We start from the raw sequence: 20,259 nt of genomic DNA, 5'->3' as shown, positions 1-20,259 counted from the left end.
ACTTTCAGGGAGCTATGGACTTGGACCCCAAGATTTCTCTTTACAGTAATGCTGTACAAGGTCTTTCCCTTTAAACTCAACCTCCAAAAGTGCAACACATCGTCAATTAACCTGCAAACACGCACGTTTTTTGGGACGTGGCAGGTAACCGGCGCACCTGAAGGAATGCCACATGGTCATTGGGAGAATATACAAACTGTTCACACAGCACCCTAGGTCAGTCTCTGGCATTGTGAGGCAGTAGCTTAACAGCTTTGCCAACCCAAGGCGCATCACGAGGTGCTGTGTATTATCAACAGCAACAAAAATATACATTCCGTAACGTCATGGCCCAGTGAATCCTTTGGCTTCCATTACCATTAACACTGTTCAGTGAAGCGTGCGGAAAGATATGCTGGGAGTAACACCAGATGTGTAAAATACTTTGCATGTGTAAAACCAGCAACTCGCTCTCCGACATCTCCGCCACCTCCTACCTCATCCCCACCCCATTCTACCTTCCGCAGAGACCACTCCCACTGCAACTCCTTGGGTCCCTTTCCACCCAAACCACTCCCTTCTCAGGTACTTTCCCTGCAACCGCAGCGGATGTATCACCTGCCCCGATACCACCTCCTGCACATCCATCCAGTGTCCTCAGCAGTCCTTCTGGATGAGTAAACTTCATCTACTGCATCAGGTATACCCAAAGTGGGTTCCTTTACATCAGCGAGACCACGTAGATTTGGCAACTGTTTCGCTGAACACTTGCGCTGGGTCAGCCAAAGCCTATTGGATTTCAAGATTGCTAACTACTTTAACTCCCATTCCCATACTGAGCTTTCTACCCTGGGTCCCTCCATTGCCAGAGTGAGGCCACATGCAAACTGGAGGAACAGCACCTCATTTTCTGCTTGGGCAGCTTACAACCCAAGAGTAAATAAACTGAATTCTCCAATTTTAGGTAACTTATCAAAAATGCATCCCTTCTTCTTTCCTCACACCCTCATCCTCTTCCCTGTTCCTCACCTGGACTCGCATTCACTATACCTTTTCCCCCCTTTCCACTCCATTTCTTCCTCAAGCTTTATTATTTGTGTCTTTTTACAATACTGGAGAGATTTTGAAGAACAAGATTATTGTTCCGTTTTTTACACCAATACACTGTTCTTGACAAAAATCTACCCATCGTGTGTCCATTGTCACAATGACCGTTATCGGGGTCGGTACCTCCATAAGTTAAATCACGGAGGCTCCAAACCTCTAATGCTTTTCAAAAACCTAACGAGGTATCCTATGGTAGTAGCGATGTTTGGGCGAATTAATTCTTTTTTCTTATTTTCCAATTTAATATTTCAAAAACATCGTGATATCAAAAACGCAACGACCGTTTACGATATATTTTCCGACTTTTTTAAATCAATTAAAAAACAAATGTGGACATAAATTGGTCAACAAAATTAAGAAACTGAGCCAATCTTGGCAACACACTGTCTCTTGTTTACCTTTCGTACGGACCAAGTCGCTAACTTCATTCCTTCCTGTCAACTTCGGGAAGTTCCGCAATGACCGTTACGGTGACATTTTACTTACTATGACATGTTTGCAAAATTCAGATGGAATGCAATTTGTGCGAACTTTACTCAGTTTTTCCACGCTTTGTTCAGAACATGTTGTCCATTACAGCTGGTTCTTACATGCCATCGCACAAGCCTGTTGTGGAGATAATAAATGGAGGACGTGTTCCACCAGTCAATCCATTTATTTCCATTAGCCATTAGGGAGTCTAGTGCATGGCGGCGCCTAACGGCAGTGACTTGGCTGCAGTCCGTCTGTCTTTTTTTTAAATTTCTGTCCCGTTAGATGTATGTTTTGGTTTTAATTTTTATTATTTTTTAGCTGTGTATATGTGGGGGTGGGGGAAACCGTTTAATCTCTTCCCTGTACGGGGACCTGACTTTTTCCCTGTCGGGTCTCCGGTGTGTTGGACCTAACATCGTGGAGCCGGCGGTGGCCTCTAACCTGAACCAACCTGAGGACTCCAGCCTGCGGACTCGCCATCGCGGGCTGGCCGACTTTGGAGCGGGGAAAGCTGTGGTGGCGCGCAGCTGTAACCCGACTTCGGATCTTCGGAGGCTCCGGCCGCAGGCCCGGTGGACAGGAACATTGGGAGCTCGCAGGTCCCTGGTGGGAGACTGCTTTTCGGAACACCTGCAATGGCAACTTCTCCCGCTGGAATTGCGGGGTTTAAATGACTCGGAGCGGGCCCTAACATCGCCCGCCGGGGGCTTTAACATTGTGAGCCCTAGTCACCTCGACACTGCAGTTGGACTGCTGGACCTTGGGAGAAGAACAAAGGGAAGAGATAAGACTTTTGCCTTCCATCACATCACAGTGAAGAGGTGTTGGAGATTCACTGTGATGGATGTTTGTGTAAATTGTGTTAAGTGTGTGTCTTGGTTTTTTTTTGTAATGTCATGACTGCAGGAATGAAATTTCGTTCTGTTTGAATGACAATAAAAGGCATTCTATTCTATTCATGCATCCTCATTTTTCCATGTTTGCTTGTTGGGGAACTTTGTAAACATTAATCCGATATTCAGTCTGAAAAAGGGTCCCGACCCGAAACATCCTTTGTTAATTTCTCTGGTGAGTTCCTCCAGCACTTTGTGTTTTCCTCAAGATTTCAGCACTTGCATCTCCTTCTGCCTCCAGTATTCAATTGATTTGTTCAGTGTCAAAATGGTATTCCAAATGTCATATCTAGATCACTTTGAATTCTCATTTAATGTTGCCTCAATACCAATAGTCAATAACCCATCGTTTAAACCATCAATCATAGACAAATAATTTATACAATGGGAAAGAATGGGAATCAAAACGCTCGAAGATCTGTATGAATTGGGAAAATTACTATCATTTCAACAACTACAACTGAAATATAATTTGAAAAATAACCAATATTTTAAATATCTTCAAATTCGTGATTATCTGAAAAAATACACAAAAGACTATCATAATATGCCTTCCGACTTACTGGATGAAGCAATGAAGACAAAGGCGGAATCAGCTAATCTAATATCGTACTTATATAATATCATTTTAAACATAGAAATACCCACAACAGATGGAATTAGAAGAGACTGGGAACAAGAATTAGCTATAAAAATTTCAAAAGAGAGCTGGGATAATCATTTACGACAGGTGCATAAATGCTCGATCAATGTACGACATACGCTTATCCAATTCAAAACATTACATAGACTATATTATTCAAAAACTAAATAAAATAAAATCTTTCCTAATGTTTCACCAATCTGTGATAAATGTCTGTGTCAAGAAGCTACCATAGCGCATTCTTTTGTTTTTTGTACAAAAATCCAAAAATTCTGGCATGGAATATTTGATATTTTTTCAAAATTAATTAAAATAAAACTGGTACCAAAACCAGAATGGATCATTTTTGGGATATCGGAAGGTATCCCTGAATTAAACGTGTATCAGAAGAATTTACTCAATTACGGGCTAATAATGGGGAAAAAAGCTCATACTTAAATTCTGGAAAAATGCGCCCACACCAACAATAAAAATGTGGACATCAAATATGTTTGAAACATTACATCTGGAAGAGATGAGATTCCTCTTAGCAGGTAAAGCAGACCAATTCAAAAAGACGTGGTCTACGTTTATGGACCTATTACAAGCATGAGGTGCAACAGTAATTTAATAAATAAATAAATAAATAAATGGTATCAGGACCTGGCATTGGGAGGTAAAACAACAAAAACAGACTTGGTTGGTAGTCTTTCTGCGGAGTTTAATGTTATAATAGAGCGATTGTCCTTACTTTCTTTTTCTTTCTTTTCTAGGGTCTACTTTCTTACTTCACTTCCTTCTCTAACTTCTTTTCTAAGGGGCTTTCTTTTCCCAACACTCTCTTGCACTTCACGACTCTTGCGCACTTTCTTTACTTTCCTTACTTCTATCTTTTTCTTAAAGCTCAAAAAAAATGAAGCGGTACAAAAAATGTATTAAGATATATGTGTTGTGTATTATTGTAATTTACCGTACTTCTAATAAAAATAATAAATAAAAAAAAAAAAGAAAAGGCAAACACAATGTGAAAAATGTAAAGAGATTTTGTTCCTGATTGGTCCTGTAATTTTTGTAGCAATCTAGTGTTTATCAAGTCTAGAGACCAATTTTCTGCAGTATTTCAATAGTTACACTGGGGAATATTGGGAGCAATGTTAAGAGAGGAATGTCTGAGAGGGAGCAGGGCAAATTTAAGGTTGCAAATGCAACCTTGCAATTGAATGTATTTGAATGTTTGTATTATAGTTTTTAAGTGTTTTAATTAATATTAATAGTTTTTGATTCTGACAGTGACATTACAAACATTCAACTTAAGTGTCTGTCAAAAGTATTTCTAGGGCTTTTAATTTATTTATAGGCTCCCTATGGGAATAATGGGTAGGCCATTTAGAACTGAGATGAGGAAAAACCGTTTCACCCAGAGAGTTGTGAATTTGTGGAATTCTCTGCCTCAGAAGGCAGTGGAGGCCGATTCACTGGTTGCATTCAAAAGAGAGTTCGATAGAGCTCTTGTAGCTAGTGGAATCAAGGGATATGGGGAGAACGGGGTACTAATCGTGGATGATCAGCCATGATCACATTGAATCGAGGTGCTAGCTCGAGGGGCCGAATGGCCTACTCCTGCCCCTATTTTTCTATGTTTCTATTGAATTTATTTGTCATTCAAAAAAAGAAAATTTGAATGAAATGTCATTACCATACAGTCCTAACAATAAAAAGCAAACAAAACACACAATTACATAGATTTAACATAATTATCCATCACATTGACTCTCCACCGGGCACCTCCTCACTGTGATGGAAGGTAAAAAAAGTCATCTATTCCTTGCCTCTTCTCCCGTGGTCAGGCAGTCAACTGCAGCGTCAAGGCGATCGAGGCTCCCGATATTGAAGCCCCCGCCGGGCGATGGAAGATCCCGCGACCGCGCCGGGCGATGATAGATCCTGCGAACTGATGGAGAAACTCAACGAATGAGGCCACATCTCTGAAGGGAAATAAATAGACAGCTGATGTTTTGGGTCCAGATCCTTCCAGAAACATTGTCTGTCTACTTCACTCCAGAAATGTTGCTTGATCCTCCAACTGTTTGTTTGCTGCTCCTTGTAACTAACCTGTCCGATTCTGCCAAGGTTTTATTTAATTCCGCCCTCACCCAATGAAGTGTTCAGTAACACAAACACCAACAGCGAGAAACCATTTTGAGGGATTATAATTTATTTCAGGTACTAATGTATGTTCTTGATACTGTTGTACTGGACCACTGTGGCAAGATGAGAGGATGCACCTCGAGGCAGAGGAAAGTCTTCTCATAGTTTCCAATCCAAAGGCCGGTAGAGACAATGAAGTATCTTTTGAAATGAAGTTACAATTTCAATAGATGAATTGCAGCAGCCAGTTTGTGAACAGCAAGTTCTTGTATTACAATGATGTACAGTAAATGACCAGATCATTTTTTTGAGGACTAAATGTTGACCTGTGATCTTTGAGAGAATTGCCCGTCACATCTTTTAAAGAAGTTTTAGGGATGTTTGTCCTTGACACACATGAAAAAATGACACGCATTCTGCAAGACAGTGAAAGGGAAAAGGCAGTGCAAAAACAAGACATCAGTGTAAAACACAATTAGAAAGCAAGTCCATGATGTTGCACAAAGTATTCTGTGGTGTTCCATAGTTGGGGCACAAGTTTATCAGCTTCAAATGCCTGGGCATTATCATCTTGAATGACTTGTGCTTGGCTCAGCACATGGACATAATCATGAACAAGATGCACCAGCACCGATACTTTCTCATAAGATTAAAGAGATTTGACATTTCATGGAATACTCTTGTGAACTTCTACAAGGCATTGTAGAAAGTAGCCATACTGGTTGCATCGTGGTCTGTTTTGGCTATTCCAACACATAGGAATATAAGAAACTGCAGAGAATGGTAGACTCAGAAAGACTTTCCTTTTCAGAAGTCAGCGATTCATTCCTTGGTTTTGTAGACGTTGAGCGAGAGATTGTGTTGTGACATCACGCAACCAGGTGTTCTGTCTAAGTTGTGAGACATTCAGCATCTGTGGGGAGCGTAACAGTCAATATTTCAAAGGTAGACACAAAACGCTGGAGTAACTCAGCCGGACAGGCAGCATCTTTAGAGAGAAGGAATGGGTGACGTTTTGGGTCGACACCCTTCTTCAGATCTTTTAGATATTTCAGATGGTTGACCTTTCATCAGAATTGGAGCCTGCTGAATGCTTTATTTCATCTTTTCAGCATCTATAATATTTTGCTTTGGCCAACTGCTTCTGAAGAATGGTCCCGACCCAAAACATCACCTATCCATGTTCTCCAGAGATACTGTCTGACTCACTGAGTTGCTCCAATACTTTGTGTCTTTTTGCTACGTCATCCTTGCTCTCTAGCATGGGGCTATACAATACTTTATCCATATTTATTCCTATCTGGTAGTTAGTGTGCACGTCTGTGGATTTAAGCTGTTTCACCTTTGTATGTGGGAACTTGAGCTCTCAACCCCTGTTCTGTTGCATGAAATACTAGATTTGCATTGTTTAAAGCATTCAAAATGCATTTGAGGTTGATATTGCAATGTGTAAGAATCCAGTTGCGATGAAAGAGTATAATTGAAACTGGTGAGATTGTACAGAGCCAGCAGGTAATCCTTTAAAATGATTACCACTTTTAAAATGATCTCTCATTAATTTCAGAGCTCTGTTTCCTTTTGTCTCTGATCTGACAGTAATTCATCCAGTTTCCTTCTGTAATTCATTTAATCAATTATGGCTAATAACAAGATTCACTCAATTTCAGATGGTCTCAGGTGACTGTTTTCTCCCACATCCCAGGGAACACTGAAATAATTTTGCAGATTCACCACAATAGCATGTGAAATAAAGCAAGCCAAGAACCAGAAATCCACACTGATTCTCCTCAATTTTCGGGAATTCTGGGATGACATGGCAGGAGAGGAATTTGAAGTGTCTGGCATCATGATCTGTCTCTGTCCCACAGTGACTCTTGTAGTCTTTGCTGTATGAATCAGTTCCAGCAAACACAGCACCCGGAATAGACCATTTTGATTGCCTCTGCCCAAAAACATGAAAGACTTAGATAGAGTGGACGAATCTAGAACCAGAGGCCACAGCCTCATAATCAAAAGGCATACCTTTAGGATGCAGACGAGGAAGAAAGCATCTCATTTGAATGAGATGAATCATGTCATTCATCTCATAAAGATATTTATCTTTAGCCAGAGGGTGGTTAATCCGTGTAATTCATTGCCACAGACAGCTGAGGAGATCAAGACATCGGGTATTTTTAAAATGGAGATTGATAGGTTCTTGATTAGGAAGGGAGTCGAAGGTTATGGGTAGAAGGCAAGAAAATGGGGTTGAGGGATAAATTGATCACCCGTTGTTGAATGATGAAGGAGACTGTGGGCTGAATGGCCTAATTCTAATCTTATGTCTTATGTGGTCATGGAGTATGGAAATTAGTGCTTTAGCCCAACTTTACCATGCCAACCAGGTTTTATAACTGAGCAAGTCCCATTTGCCTGTGTTTTGGCCTATATCCGCTAAATCTTTCCTACCCATGCATCCGTTTAAACATCATTTTAAATGTCACAACTATACCCACCTCTGCAACTTCCTTTGGGTTTCACTGTTTCATCATTATATACTTTGGAACATAACATGAATATCCTGATCTGCAGCCTAGATCATGAAGCCTTGAGTTGCCACACTTGTAAGTAATGTCTTTGCAATTTAAATTAATGCTTCCCACACTAAACATGCTAAAAAAAAAAAGCATCCCCACTAATATTTTGTTTCTGTGTAAACTAATAGGGAACATAGAACCAGTGTTTGACAGTGAATATAGAATTCTGACTGTTATGTTGTATAATCTCCTGTGCATCAAATGCCAGAGGCACTTGCCAATAAATATGTAACAGCGGTATTGTATTAAATTCAGACCTAATTAATCCTCATCTGTTTAATTTTAGAAATTGTTTTTTCACAATGTCACGTGTTTGAGGTATTCGTTGTCATGGAGTCATACAACATGTAAACGGGCCCTTCAGCCCAACTTGCTCACACCAAACAAGATGTCCCATCTACACTCGTTCCAACTGCCTGTGTTGGGCCCATTTCCTTCTTAACCTTTCCTAATCCTTTTTAAAATGTCTTTACAACAACAACTTTGGCAGGTTGTTCCATATACCCACCACCCTCTGTGTGTGAAACATTACCACTTATGTTTCTTTTAAATCTTTACCCTCTCACCTTAAACCTATTTTCTCTGGTTCTTGATTCCCCTACTCTGTGTAAAAGGCTTTGTGTATTTACCCTATCTATTCCCCGCATGATTTTATACACCTGTACATGTAGCTGTCTGTGTGGAGTTTGTATGTTGTCCGTATGACCTCCTGGGTTTCCTCTGGGTGCTCCGGTTTTCTCCCACATCCCAAATATATCCGAGTTTGTAGGTTAATTGGCTGCTGTAAATTGCCTCCAGTGTGTAAGGGGTGGATGAGAGAGTGGGATAACATGGCATTAATGGGAACTTGTGATCGAAGGTTGATGTAGACTCAGTGGGCCTGTTTCCATGCTGTATCTTTCAATCAATACAATCACCGTCTGTCCCACAAAAACTAAGCATATCATTCCAGATGCTTTCTACTCCATCAGTACAATGTTGATCATTTAGTAAGTGATGGGGATTATCATCAGCATTGAAATTATGATTTTAAAGTATTACTAAGGTGAACCTTTCCCTATTCCCCAACCCAATATTCCATCCATATCAACTGTATTCTCCCCTTCTAGATCTTTCAATTTTGCAGTTATAGATTAACTTGGGCAAGCGACTCTTTATTGATTTGGAGTTTTGCACTGATAAAACTGAAGTGCATAGAAACTTCCTCTCTGAGGGGAGTGAATCTCATGAATTTTCCCGAGGGTGGCGGTGACCGGATCATTTTTTTAAAGTGGAGGTGGATAGAGATTTGAAAGATCAAGGAGTTGAGGGTTATGGGGAGCTGGCATGGAAGAGATTTTGTAGCCTATGAAGATCAGCCATGGTCATATTGAATTGTAAGTCAGGCTTGAGAGACCTGGTGACCTCCTCTTGTTTCCTTGTGCTCCTGTGTGTATCATTACCTCAAGACAAGTGGAAAGTCCGGCACATTGTGAACCTGAAAGTCCCAACTTGAGTTATAAAGGTGGTGTACGCTTTATGGACGGTATCAGCTGCTGTCACAGTTCTGTGACTGAGTTAATGTTGCAGTATAACCAATCCCTGCCCAACAAATTACCTGGTAGATAATAATGCTGTGGCAGAGCAAAAAGCTTTGGTTTCTGGTGTCATTTGCTCTGATTGAGGCCTACAGACTAAGGATATCTAACGGTCACAAGGATATTTGGCTCTTGGTAAACAACATTGGTGAGCAACATTGACTCTCACCAATGGAGACGATGGCTAGGGGCTAGTGTTGCATGTGGGGACTATAGTAATTAGCTTTGTCCCTTGTTGAATTATAGGAAATGGATGTGTATTCTGGAATGGATGTCAGACGAGCAGTGGGACAAATCAGACCATAGTGTGTCAAGGGTGGTGTTTGCCAAACTACTCGGCAAAGTAATCTAGAGACATAAGATGAAATATAATGTTAAATTATTATTTTGGCGTAAAAGATAAAAAGCACGTTGCCGAAATGGTGAGAGATTGTAGAACTATGAGACACAGCGATATGAGACGCAGAGATATCAGTGTTCTCGTGCAAGATTTGCAAAATATTAGTGTACAAATATAAAGTATTTAAGCAGTTGTCATTTTTTGCTAGTGGACTGGAGGTTAGAACTTTCATAAAGCTATCTGCTCATTTCAAGTATTATGAGGAAACTTTGGATAGCGTAGGCTTGGATAGCCTACATTGGTGAGCTTTCTTTGTGAGGCCACACCTGGAGTATTGGATACAATCTTGGTCTCCTCACCTAAGGAAGGTTATAGGGTGATTTCACGAAAGGTCACTGGAGTGTAAATCCCCACTCACGTGACCGAAAATTTTAACTGGGGGACAAGCGTCACTTCCGGTACATGTTAGTGAATGGGAAAACACGCACTTTCACACCCGTTAAAAACATCGAAAACGGCCAGGTTTTGAGCTGCAATTTACGGAGCCGGTCGGGGTAACCGTGAGGAACAGATACCTAAATTTACAGTCCAAAAAAAAGATAGAAACTAAGGTAAATACAAGAGGGAGCTGAAGGTGTAAAAAAGGCGGAAGTTGATTGCGGACTTTTTTCTTGGAGATTTAAAGATCCAAAATATTGGGAATTATCGCGTTTGCTCGCTGCATTTAATCAAAAGTGGCATTATTGACTTTGTTATCTTTATTCATTTGTTATATGAAAAGTATTAAAAGTTAGAAACCCGTCAGTAAAATTGCAAAATCGCCCATGGTTCTCGGGTGGGTTTTAACATGCAAAATGAACACGCTTCTGAAGCTACATTTACCATTTAAATAATCGTAAACTCTCAAATGCGTTTGGAAATCAATTTTACTGAGATGCAAGCTTACGATTATTTAAATGGTAAATGGAGCTTCAGAAGCGTGTTCATTTTGCATGTTAAAACCCACCCGAGAACCATGGGCGATTTTGCAATTTTACTGAAGGATTTCTAACTTTTAATACTTTTCATATAACAAATGAATAAAGATAACAAAGTCAATAATGCCACTTTTGATTAAATGCAGCGAGCAAACGTGATAATTCCCGATATTTTGGATCTTTAAATCTCCAAGAAATAAGTCCGCAATCAACTTCCGCCTTTTTTACACCTTCAGCTCCCTCTTGTATTTACCTTAGTTTCTATCTTTTTTTTTAACTGTAAATTTAGGTAGCTGTTCTTCACGGTCACCCCGACCGGCTCCGTAAATTGCAGCTCAAAACCTGGCCGTTTTCGATGTTTTTAACGGGTGTGAAAGTGCGTGTTTTCCCATCCACTAACATGTACCGGAAGTGACGCTTGTCCCCCAGTTAAAATTTTCGGTCACGTGAGTGGGGATTTACGCTCCAGTGACCTTTCGTGAAATCACCCTATACTCATTTAGGAATTAACCTTCTCTGTAAAGTTTTAAGATTTATTTCTGCACTCATCATTTACATTTGCCCTCTTACCTCTTGTTCAATGTCATATTTAATTTCGTAATGCTCGAGTTAAAATGCCTTTTTTCTCTTTTATCACATTGTAGATGATTTAATAGCAACAAAGTACATCAGTCATTTAAATAAAAGGAATGATTTTCCATAATCAGATCATTATGATATGACTCTTGAAAGACATTCAACCACAGCAAAGTAGTGCTATGTAAAATGACAAAGCTGCCTCCAAGTCTTGGGTAGGAAGGAACTGCAGATGCTGGTTTACACCAAAGAAAGACACAAAGTGCAGGATTTAACTGAAAGTAGACACAAAGTGCTCGAATAATCTGATGACCGGTCTCAACCTGAAGCATCACTTATTCTTTCTCTCCAGAGAAGCTGCCTGACCCGCTGAGTTACTCCAGCACTTTGTGTCTATCTTCCAAGTCATGGGACTGTGTTATGGTGAAAGGGTTGGGTTGGTAGTTGCCTGAGAAATAATACAATAGAGAGGTCAGATGGGTAAAGAGGATTTTGAAATAGGAAATTGAAAATGGTCTTTCATCGGGTGCCATCTTGTTTCTGAGATCCAAGAATGCACCAGAAACATTTCAATCACTCTCGCTTTACCAAGAAACTCAGACCTTCCAGTTACCTTCACGCTCTACCTTTCAATCTAAATGTCATTTGTCCTGGTACAAAAGCTCAAACTATCCATCAATCTCATGGGTCACATATAAACCTTTGTTATTTTTTAAGTTGTCAAGAGTGTTTAATTGACATATTTACTGGAAATGGAACAATAAAATTCTATTTTGGCGAGAGTGACCATTTTGTTAAGTAAGGGATATGAAGGCAGATAGATGGAATGGAGATGTTCATCGTGGTTAATCTATTCAGTGACGAGCGGTGCCTTTGGAGCAGAATGTGCAACAGGCCTGTTGGCTTTTGACCTGGACTAAAATAATAAATACTTGCTTTCCTCAATATCGCTCCCTTCTTCCCTGCCCTGATGCTTGTTCACACACTTTCACTTGAGGTGTTTCTGGTAGTTGAGCTTCCTGTTCGGTTATCATACCTATAGGGGCAGGATTAAGTTATGATATCCAGATTACACTGGCTAGATTTTAATAACTGACTTGTTTTCACAGATTTTTCGTCATGGTGACCGATCTCCTACGCAAACGTATCCGACAGATCCATATACTGAGAAGGACTGGCCCCAAGGCTTTGCTCAGCTTACCCAGGTCAGATCTAGCTCTCGCTATCCAACCTTCTGTCCTTGAGTCTCTCATCTTCCCTCATGCCTTGCCCCTTTCACTCATCTCGCCCCTTTGCTGTCTTGCCCTCTCTCTATCACTCTGTCCTGACTGCTCGTTGATCCCTTGTCCCTACTTTCTTGCTTTCCTTCAGATTCCCTGGTTTGTATTGTCACTTTGAGATCATTTACAGAATTGTGGCTAGCTATGGTTGCAAATTAGTATTTGTGACCCAAGTGCCCACACCTGTTGAAACCCAAGTTTGACCAAGTGTTGAAACCGGTTGACCCAAGTCCTCCACCCATCAAATTATTTCCATCCTCTCAGAAATATGCTAACACTTATGCAGTTGCCTTGTAAAATTGTCACCACACCACATTCTTGCTATTGAGGAATTGCAGCGTAGGTTTACAAGGTTAATTCCCGGGATGGCGGGACTGTCATATGATGAGAGAATGGAGCAGCTGGGCTTGTACACTCTGGAGTTTAGAAGGATGAGAGGATATCTCACTGAAACATATAAGATTGTTAAGGACTTGGACACGCTAGAGGCAGGAAACATGTTCCCGATGTTGGGGGATTCCAGAACCAGGGACCACAATTTAAGAATAAGGAGTAAACCATTTAGAACGGAGACGAGGAAACACTTTTTCACACAGAGAGTGGTGAGTCTGTGGAATTCTCTTCCTCGGGGGGCGGTGGAGGCAGGTTCTCTGGACGCTTTCAAAAGAGAGCTAGATAGGGCTCTTAAAAATAGCGGAGTCAGGGGATTATGGGGGGAAGGCAGGAACGGGGTACTGATTGGGGATGATCAGCCATGATCACATTGAATGGCGGTGCTGGCTCGAAGGGCCAAATGGCCTACTCCTGCACCTATTGTCTATTGTCTATTGTCTGTGTGCCGTGCCGAAGTGCCAATTCCCTTTGTGCGGGATAAGCAGGTATAACGCACTCTACGTACACTATCACCAATATCTGAGTAGTTCGACAGTGGGTGGGTAATCTGTGGACTTCATTGTCACAGACCGCTGTGGAGGCATTGGGTATTTTTAAAGTAGAGATTGCGAGGTTCTTGATTAGTAAGGGCGTCAAAGGTTGCGGTGAGAAGGCAGGAGGATGGGGATGAGACGGAAAAATAGATAATTCCTGATTGAACGGTGGAGCAGACTCCAGGGACTGAATGGCCTAATTCTGTTCCTATGGGTTACTCTGGCTTTCCAATGACCAAGTTGGCCATGAATAATTACATATTTCTCAAATCTGGGGCGGAACCGAGATGTTAACAATGAGGATCTCAGTGGGTCGAGCGGCATCTGAGGGTGATGAAGTGGGGAAGGGAAGGAATGGTTGACATTTCAAGTCAAAATCTTGCTTCAGGGCCAAGCTATCAGTGGAATGTATTGAACTGTATTTTGGTTTCAGATTTTCTGGTGATGGGCAGGATTTTGCTGTTATGATTGTGTTTATTTTTTCACTGCTCTCTATACTCCGTGAATGGCTGGGTCTTCTGCTACTATTCCCTAGGTTGGAATGAGGCAACAATACGCACTGGGCCAGTATCTTCGACATCGCTACAATGACTTCCTCAACTCCATTTATGATCGGAATGAGGTGAGCAGCTGATTGAAAGGGCTGTGTAATCTATAGGGCCGAGAAGATATTTTCTAGGAGAAGATGGACTGTGTGGGGCTGGGGAAAGGAATCTGGTATGGAAGATTAAAGTAGGGTGGGATATGTGGGGTGAGGGGCCAGGTTGGTGGGTGAGGGGCTGCGGAAGTTGGATCGGAGGTGAGGTGGGCTGGGTTGGTTGCGGACCCAGGGTGGTCGGGAATGTGGGGTCAGCGGCCGGCGTGGCCGGGTAAGGTGGGCTGATTCACCGAGGTGAGGTGGGTTGAGGGCCTGAGGAGGTGGGTTGGTTGGGTGAGGAGGTGGATGAGGGGCTGGAGTGATAGGATCGGTGAGGCTAGGAGCTGGGGAGGCCTATAATTTCATAATGGCATAATTCCTCCAGGCTTGAGCCCATCCCTTCTTAAATCCATTGCTTGTACAACTTTATCCACGCATATTTGTCTCAGTTCCCTTAAAAGGCTTTGGTTTGGTCAAGGTGGAGTGCCATTAGGCACGGTGCCGTTTACAAAATGGGGAAACTGCTGGGTACTGAATGCATGTCTGGTGCGTATTTGTGTGACTTTTCTCTCCATAGATTTATGTTCAAAGCACAGATATTGACCGGACTCTGATGAGTGCTGAAGTGAATCTTGCCGGCCTGTACCCTCCACAAGGACGACAGATCTTCCATTCCGACTTGAAATGGCAACCAATTCCTGTGCATACTATGCCTGTGGAAAATGAGAAGGCAAGTATCCTTGGGAGAACAGTGGGGAAAGGTTCATGTGGTCGAATCACTTAATGGGATAATATGAGGGTACATTCTCAGATTGCTGTTGCTATATCCCATGGTGATGGAACGTGTGTATGCTATTCCTTGCCAGGATTCTTGGTCTTGTAGCGCTCATTGGGGCAGTGCGAGTATGTTATCCTTTAGGGGAGGGCTTGCTCATCCTTCCTTTAATTTAATTTATTTTTGCACGTGTTGAGTATCATTTTCATCTAATAAATTCTAGAAGTAATGTTTGTTTTTGGTTTCAGTTTCTCAAGTTCCCGCGAAAAAACTGTCCCCGCTATCAACAGCTGCAGGAGGAGACGATGAAGAGCAGAGCAGTTCAAGAAAAAATCCATGAAAATAAGGCAAGTGTCAAGGGTTGAGTGATTAACATATTAGCATCTAATAATAATAATATCTTTTATTGTCATTGCACACAAGTGCATCGAGATTTGGGAATGCAGCTTCCATCCGATGTCATAACTTAAGTAACTACTAAAATTTATGTTTAGATACCCCGAGAACATGGTTTGTACAAAGAACATTACAACAGTAAAATAGTCAAAACAGACTAAAGTGCAGATGTGTCTGTGCGACGTGACCATCCGAGGGAGACAGTCCGTGGGGGTGGGGGGCACTCAGCAGGGCCGGTTCAGAGTAGCTATAGCTCTGGGAAAGAAGCTGTTCCTGAGTCTGGAGGTGCGGGCGTAGAAGGCCTTGTAACGTCTGCCGGAAGGAAGTCGTTCGAACAGTCCATTACAAGGGTGTGAGGAGTCTTTGTGAATGCTGACGGCCTTCCTGAGGCACCGTGTGCGGTAGATGCCCTCCAAGTCTGGTAGCGGTGTCACAATGATCTTCTGCGCTCTGTGGACGACGTGCTGAAGAGCTCTCCTCTCCGCCTCCGTGCAGCTGAGATACCACACAGAGATGCCATACGATAGTATGCTCTCTGTCGTGCAGCGGTAGAATGCATGTATCTGTGCAGATTTGGTGTGTGATACTGCTTAATTAAATAATTTAAGTCTATACAATGTATTTCACCCCCTTGGTACGTACAGCCAATTAAATATTTTTGAGTTAACACAAGAATCTAGAAATACTTGGGTCATGCATTGCTGTAGAGGTGCAGTCACCTTCTGCACCTGTGACACTGACATTTGTCGTTTGCTGGTTTATTCAACCACATGCAAGGAAGTTGCTCAGATGCAGAGCTGCAGGATGCCTTGTGTAAATATCGCAGCTCAGCCATTATTGTACCCTGAATAGTTAAATGTGAACGACATCATCCAGTTCTAAGGTTACACCTCGTAGATTAGTATTTTCTTGACCAATGTGCTGTCATTTTTTATCACTTATTGAAGCTAACCATATTTAAACATTAAATGTTCAATCATGCAACATCCCTTCTAAAGTCAAATGTTATTCACATTTACCCTGATGTCCATCTGAATTCACAACCTTTCACCTCTCTGCATTCCATCAGAGGTTAATTGTTTAGGAATGAGCTCTTGGTTTCCTTTATCTTATGTACATCAGATAACTACTCCATCCTTCCTGGGACCTACTGGTTAATTAAGCCTGCCTTATAAATATTTATCTGTATTGGCATGGATGTCATTTTAAATATTGCTGTAATCCGATGATGTTGTTACATCCGAGAGAAGATTTCAGTGGATTATTTTTTATTATTTTACTTCCACTTGGTTTGACTTGTTTTATAGGACAAGGGTATTTGCATTATTACATATTTTACCAGCTGCGTCAGCATTCTCAGAACCACAAAATATATTCTCAAAATATACCATAGTCCTTCAGGCACTGGATGGAGTCCCTGTTTCACAGACGATCGTTCAAAACTGGGAAAACCCTACTGGGAGAGGAGAGTTGCAATGAAGGGGAGATGGGGTAGAGAGATGGAAAGAGGAGTTTAGTGACTGGGTAGAGATCAGGTCAGATTGAATGCTCAGAGTGGTAATGAAGTCATATGTAGGAGGAAGGAAAGAACTGGTGGAGAATAAATGGAAAGTGTGGGGAAGTGGACCAAGGTCAAGCACAGTGAGCATGTGGAACGTGTCACTGCCAAATTGCACTCTGCAAAATTCCAACTCTCTGCAAAATCCAAACCGTAAACAACAAAACAACAAAGTGGGCAAGCAATCTGTTTTTGGCGATGGTTAGTTGCAAATGTAATATTAGCCATGGCACCAGCAAGAATTTCGCTACTTGTAATTGAATGGTTTCACGGAGTCTGCCACGCATCCACACATGAACTGTTTAACACCAGCACCAAAACTGTAGTGCTCTTTCATTACTGGACTATTAGCCTTTATTATGTTCGCATTTTTGAAAGATTTAAATACATAATTTCTTGGTTTTTAGGGAGAGTCTTGGCATTGGACTACAAGTGATACTTGCCCTTTGATTTGGCAGATATATAAATACCCTACCCTCTCTACTCCATTACGAACTCAATGTCAAATATTTTTACATTCTGGAGGCAAGGGGAAGCATTTCCGCATGTTATTTGTTTTTCCTGGAGGCAGAGATAAGACATTGCTCCTTTAGCAGCGCCACAATTTCTGTCAGATTATTTTCACATGTCCAGGAACGTAGATGAACGTGGTGACAGATACACTATCTGCAGATGAATGTATCCTAATTGTATACAGATAGTACATCATCCTAATTGTATACAGATAGTACATCATCCTAATTGTATTACTTGCCTGCACAGGGTTATCTTTTTCTTCAATAGGCTGCTATGTGTCACTGAATTAAACTCTGACATACACAAACTGCCTAACATTTTAAAAATAACTCAGTTTATAGTGTGGTCAGGGACCATTTGTGCAGAGAGAACATGGTCAACTTCTCGTTGATGACCTTTTATTAGATCTGGTATTGGAGCAGTTGAGACATAAAGCTATGTAGCACAGAAATAGGTCAGTTCACCCACCTTGTCCATGCAGACCAAGTTGGCATTATGGACTAGTCCTATTTGTCTACATTTGGCATAAATCGCTCTTAAAATTGTCCTATCAATATATTTGTCCAATTTATGTACATGTACGTATATATATTTCATACATCTATATATCTGTTCTGATTGCTTCTAACATTTTCTATTTTAGTATAATTCTTGCTGTGCTATAACAGTTGCCTCTTTAGAAAGTCTATTTGCACAACATGACCACACCACCAGAAAATCAAAAATCAATTAATATTGATTTATTTAACTTCGTAACCCTTGCATTCCCTCTCTCTCTCTCTATCTATCTCTCCCCCACCCAGGTCGTACCAGCTTCAAAGTGGTCTTGTTGAGCCTCATTGTCGTTCTCACCTAGGCCACAGATAACAATGGCCAGTTTCCTTTATCAATGTTACTTTTTTGCATATCTTTAATTCATTTCCTCTATATATCTCCACATCACCGTCTATATCTCTCGTTTCCCTTTTTCCTGGCTCTCAGTCTGAAGAAGGGTCTCAATCCGAAAAGTCACATATTCCTTTTCTCCAGAGATGCTGTTTGACCCTCTGAGTTATTCCAGCTTTTTGTGTCTCTTCGATTTAAACCAACATCTGTAGTTCCTTCCTACACTTACAGTGGCTTGCAAAAGTTTTCATACCCCTTGAACGTTTCCACATTTTGTCACGTTACAACCACAAACGTAAATGTATTTTATTGGGATTTTATATGATAGACCAACACAAAGTGGTGCATAATTGTGAAGTGGAAGGAAAATGATACATGGTTTTCAAATTTTTTTACAAATAAAAAACTGGAAAGTGTGGCGTGCAAAAGTATTCAGCCCCCCTGAGTCAATACTTTGTAGAACCACCTTTCGCTGCAATTACAGCTGCAAGTCTTTTGGGGTATGTCTCTACCAGCTTTGCACATCTAGAGACTGAAATTTTTGCCCATTCTTCTTTGCAAAATAGCTCAAGCTCAGTCAGATTGGATGGAGAGCGTCTGTGAACAGCAATTTTCAAGTCTTGCCAGAGATTCTCAATTGGATTTAGGTCAGGACTTTGACTGAGCCATTCTAACACATGAATATGCTTTGATCTAAACCATTCCATTGTAGCTCTGGCTGTATGTTTAGGGTCGTTGTCGTGCTGGAAGGTGAACCTCCGCCCCAGTCTCAAGTCTTTTGCAGACTCTAACAGGTTTTCTTCCAAGATTGCCCTGTATTTGGCTCCATCCATCTTCCCATCAACTCTGACCAGCTTCCCTGTCCCTGCTGAAGAAAAGCATCCCCACAGCATGATGCTGCCACCACCATGTTTCACAGTGGGGATGGTGTGTTCAGGGTGATGTGCAGTGTTAGTTTTCCGCCACGCATAGCATTTTGATTTTAGGCCAAAAACTTCAATTTTGGTCTCATCTGACCAGAGCACCTTCCTCCGCATGTTTGCTGTGTCCCCCACATGGCTTGTGGCAAACTGCAAACGGGACTTCTTATGGCTTTTTTTCATCAATGGCTTTCTTCTTGCCACTCTTCCATAAAGGCCCGATTTGTGGAGTGCACGACTAATAGTTGTCCTGTGGACAGATTCTCCCACCTGAGCTGTGGATCTCTGCAGCTCCTCCAGAGTTACCATGGGCCTCTTGGCTGCTTCTCTGATCAATGCTCTCCTTGCCCGGCCTGTCAGTTTAGGTGGACAGCCATGTCTTGGTAGGTTTGCAGTTGTGCCATACTCTTTCCATTTTCGGATGATGGATTGAACAGTGCTCCGTGAGATGTTCAAAGCTTGGGATATTTTTTAATAACCTAACCCTGCTTTAAACTTCTCCACAACTTTATCCTTGACCTATCTGGTGTGTTCCTTGGGCTTCATGATGCGGTTTGTTCACTAATGTTCTCTAACAAACCTCTGAGGCCTTCACAGAACAGTTGTATTTATACTGATTACACACAAGTGGACTCTATTTACTAATTAGGTGACTTCTGAAGGCAATTGGTTGCACTGGATTTTATTTAGGGGTATCAGAGTAAAGGGGCTGAATACTTTTGCATGCCACACTTTTCAGTTTTTTATTTGTAAAAAAATTAGAAAACCAAGTATCCTTTTCCTTCCACTTCACAATTATGCGCCACTTTGTGTTGGTCTATCACATAAAATCCCAATAAAATACATTTACGTTTGTGGTTGTAACGTGAAAAAATGTGGAAAAGTTCAAGGGGTATGAATACTTTTGCAAGCCACTGTATCTAGGCATCTTTCACTGGGGCGAGTGGAACTGCATGCAATACTCCAAACGTGGTTTATCCCAAGTCCTATAAAGTTGTACCATAACCTCCTGATCCTTATACACAATGCCCCAACTAATGAAGGTGAGCATACCATGTGCTGCCTTTACCACTCTATCTATTTGTGTTGCCATTCTC

The 20,259-nt window shown here is 41.5% G+C and overlaps 1 protein-coding gene across 1 annotated transcript in view; it reads left to right on the top strand.

The window, feature by feature from the left end:
• Positions 1 to 20,259, top strand: part of LOC116984308 (lysosomal acid phosphatase-like) — a 44,636-nt gene that overhangs the window by 4,612 nt on the left and 19,765 nt on the right. Inside the window, exons 2-5 of the mRNA XM_033038421.1 lie at positions 12,379 to 12,474; positions 14,011 to 14,097; positions 14,690 to 14,842; positions 15,136 to 15,234. Of these exons, the coding sequence (XP_032894312.1) occupies positions 12,379 to 12,474; positions 14,011 to 14,097; positions 14,690 to 14,842; positions 15,136 to 15,234 (435 nt within the window). The remainder of the gene's footprint in view (positions 1 to 12,378; positions 12,475 to 14,010; positions 14,098 to 14,689; positions 14,843 to 15,135; positions 15,235 to 20,259) is intronic.

Source organism: Amblyraja radiata, chromosome 20 (assembly GCF_010909765.2).
Source record: "Amblyraja radiata isolate CabotCenter1 chromosome 20, sAmbRad1.1.pri, whole genome shotgun sequence".
Classification (NCBI taxonomy): Eukaryota; Metazoa; Chordata; class Chondrichthyes; order Rajiformes; family Rajidae; genus Amblyraja; species Amblyraja radiata.
This window is presented reverse-complemented; position numbering and strand designations above follow the sequence as displayed.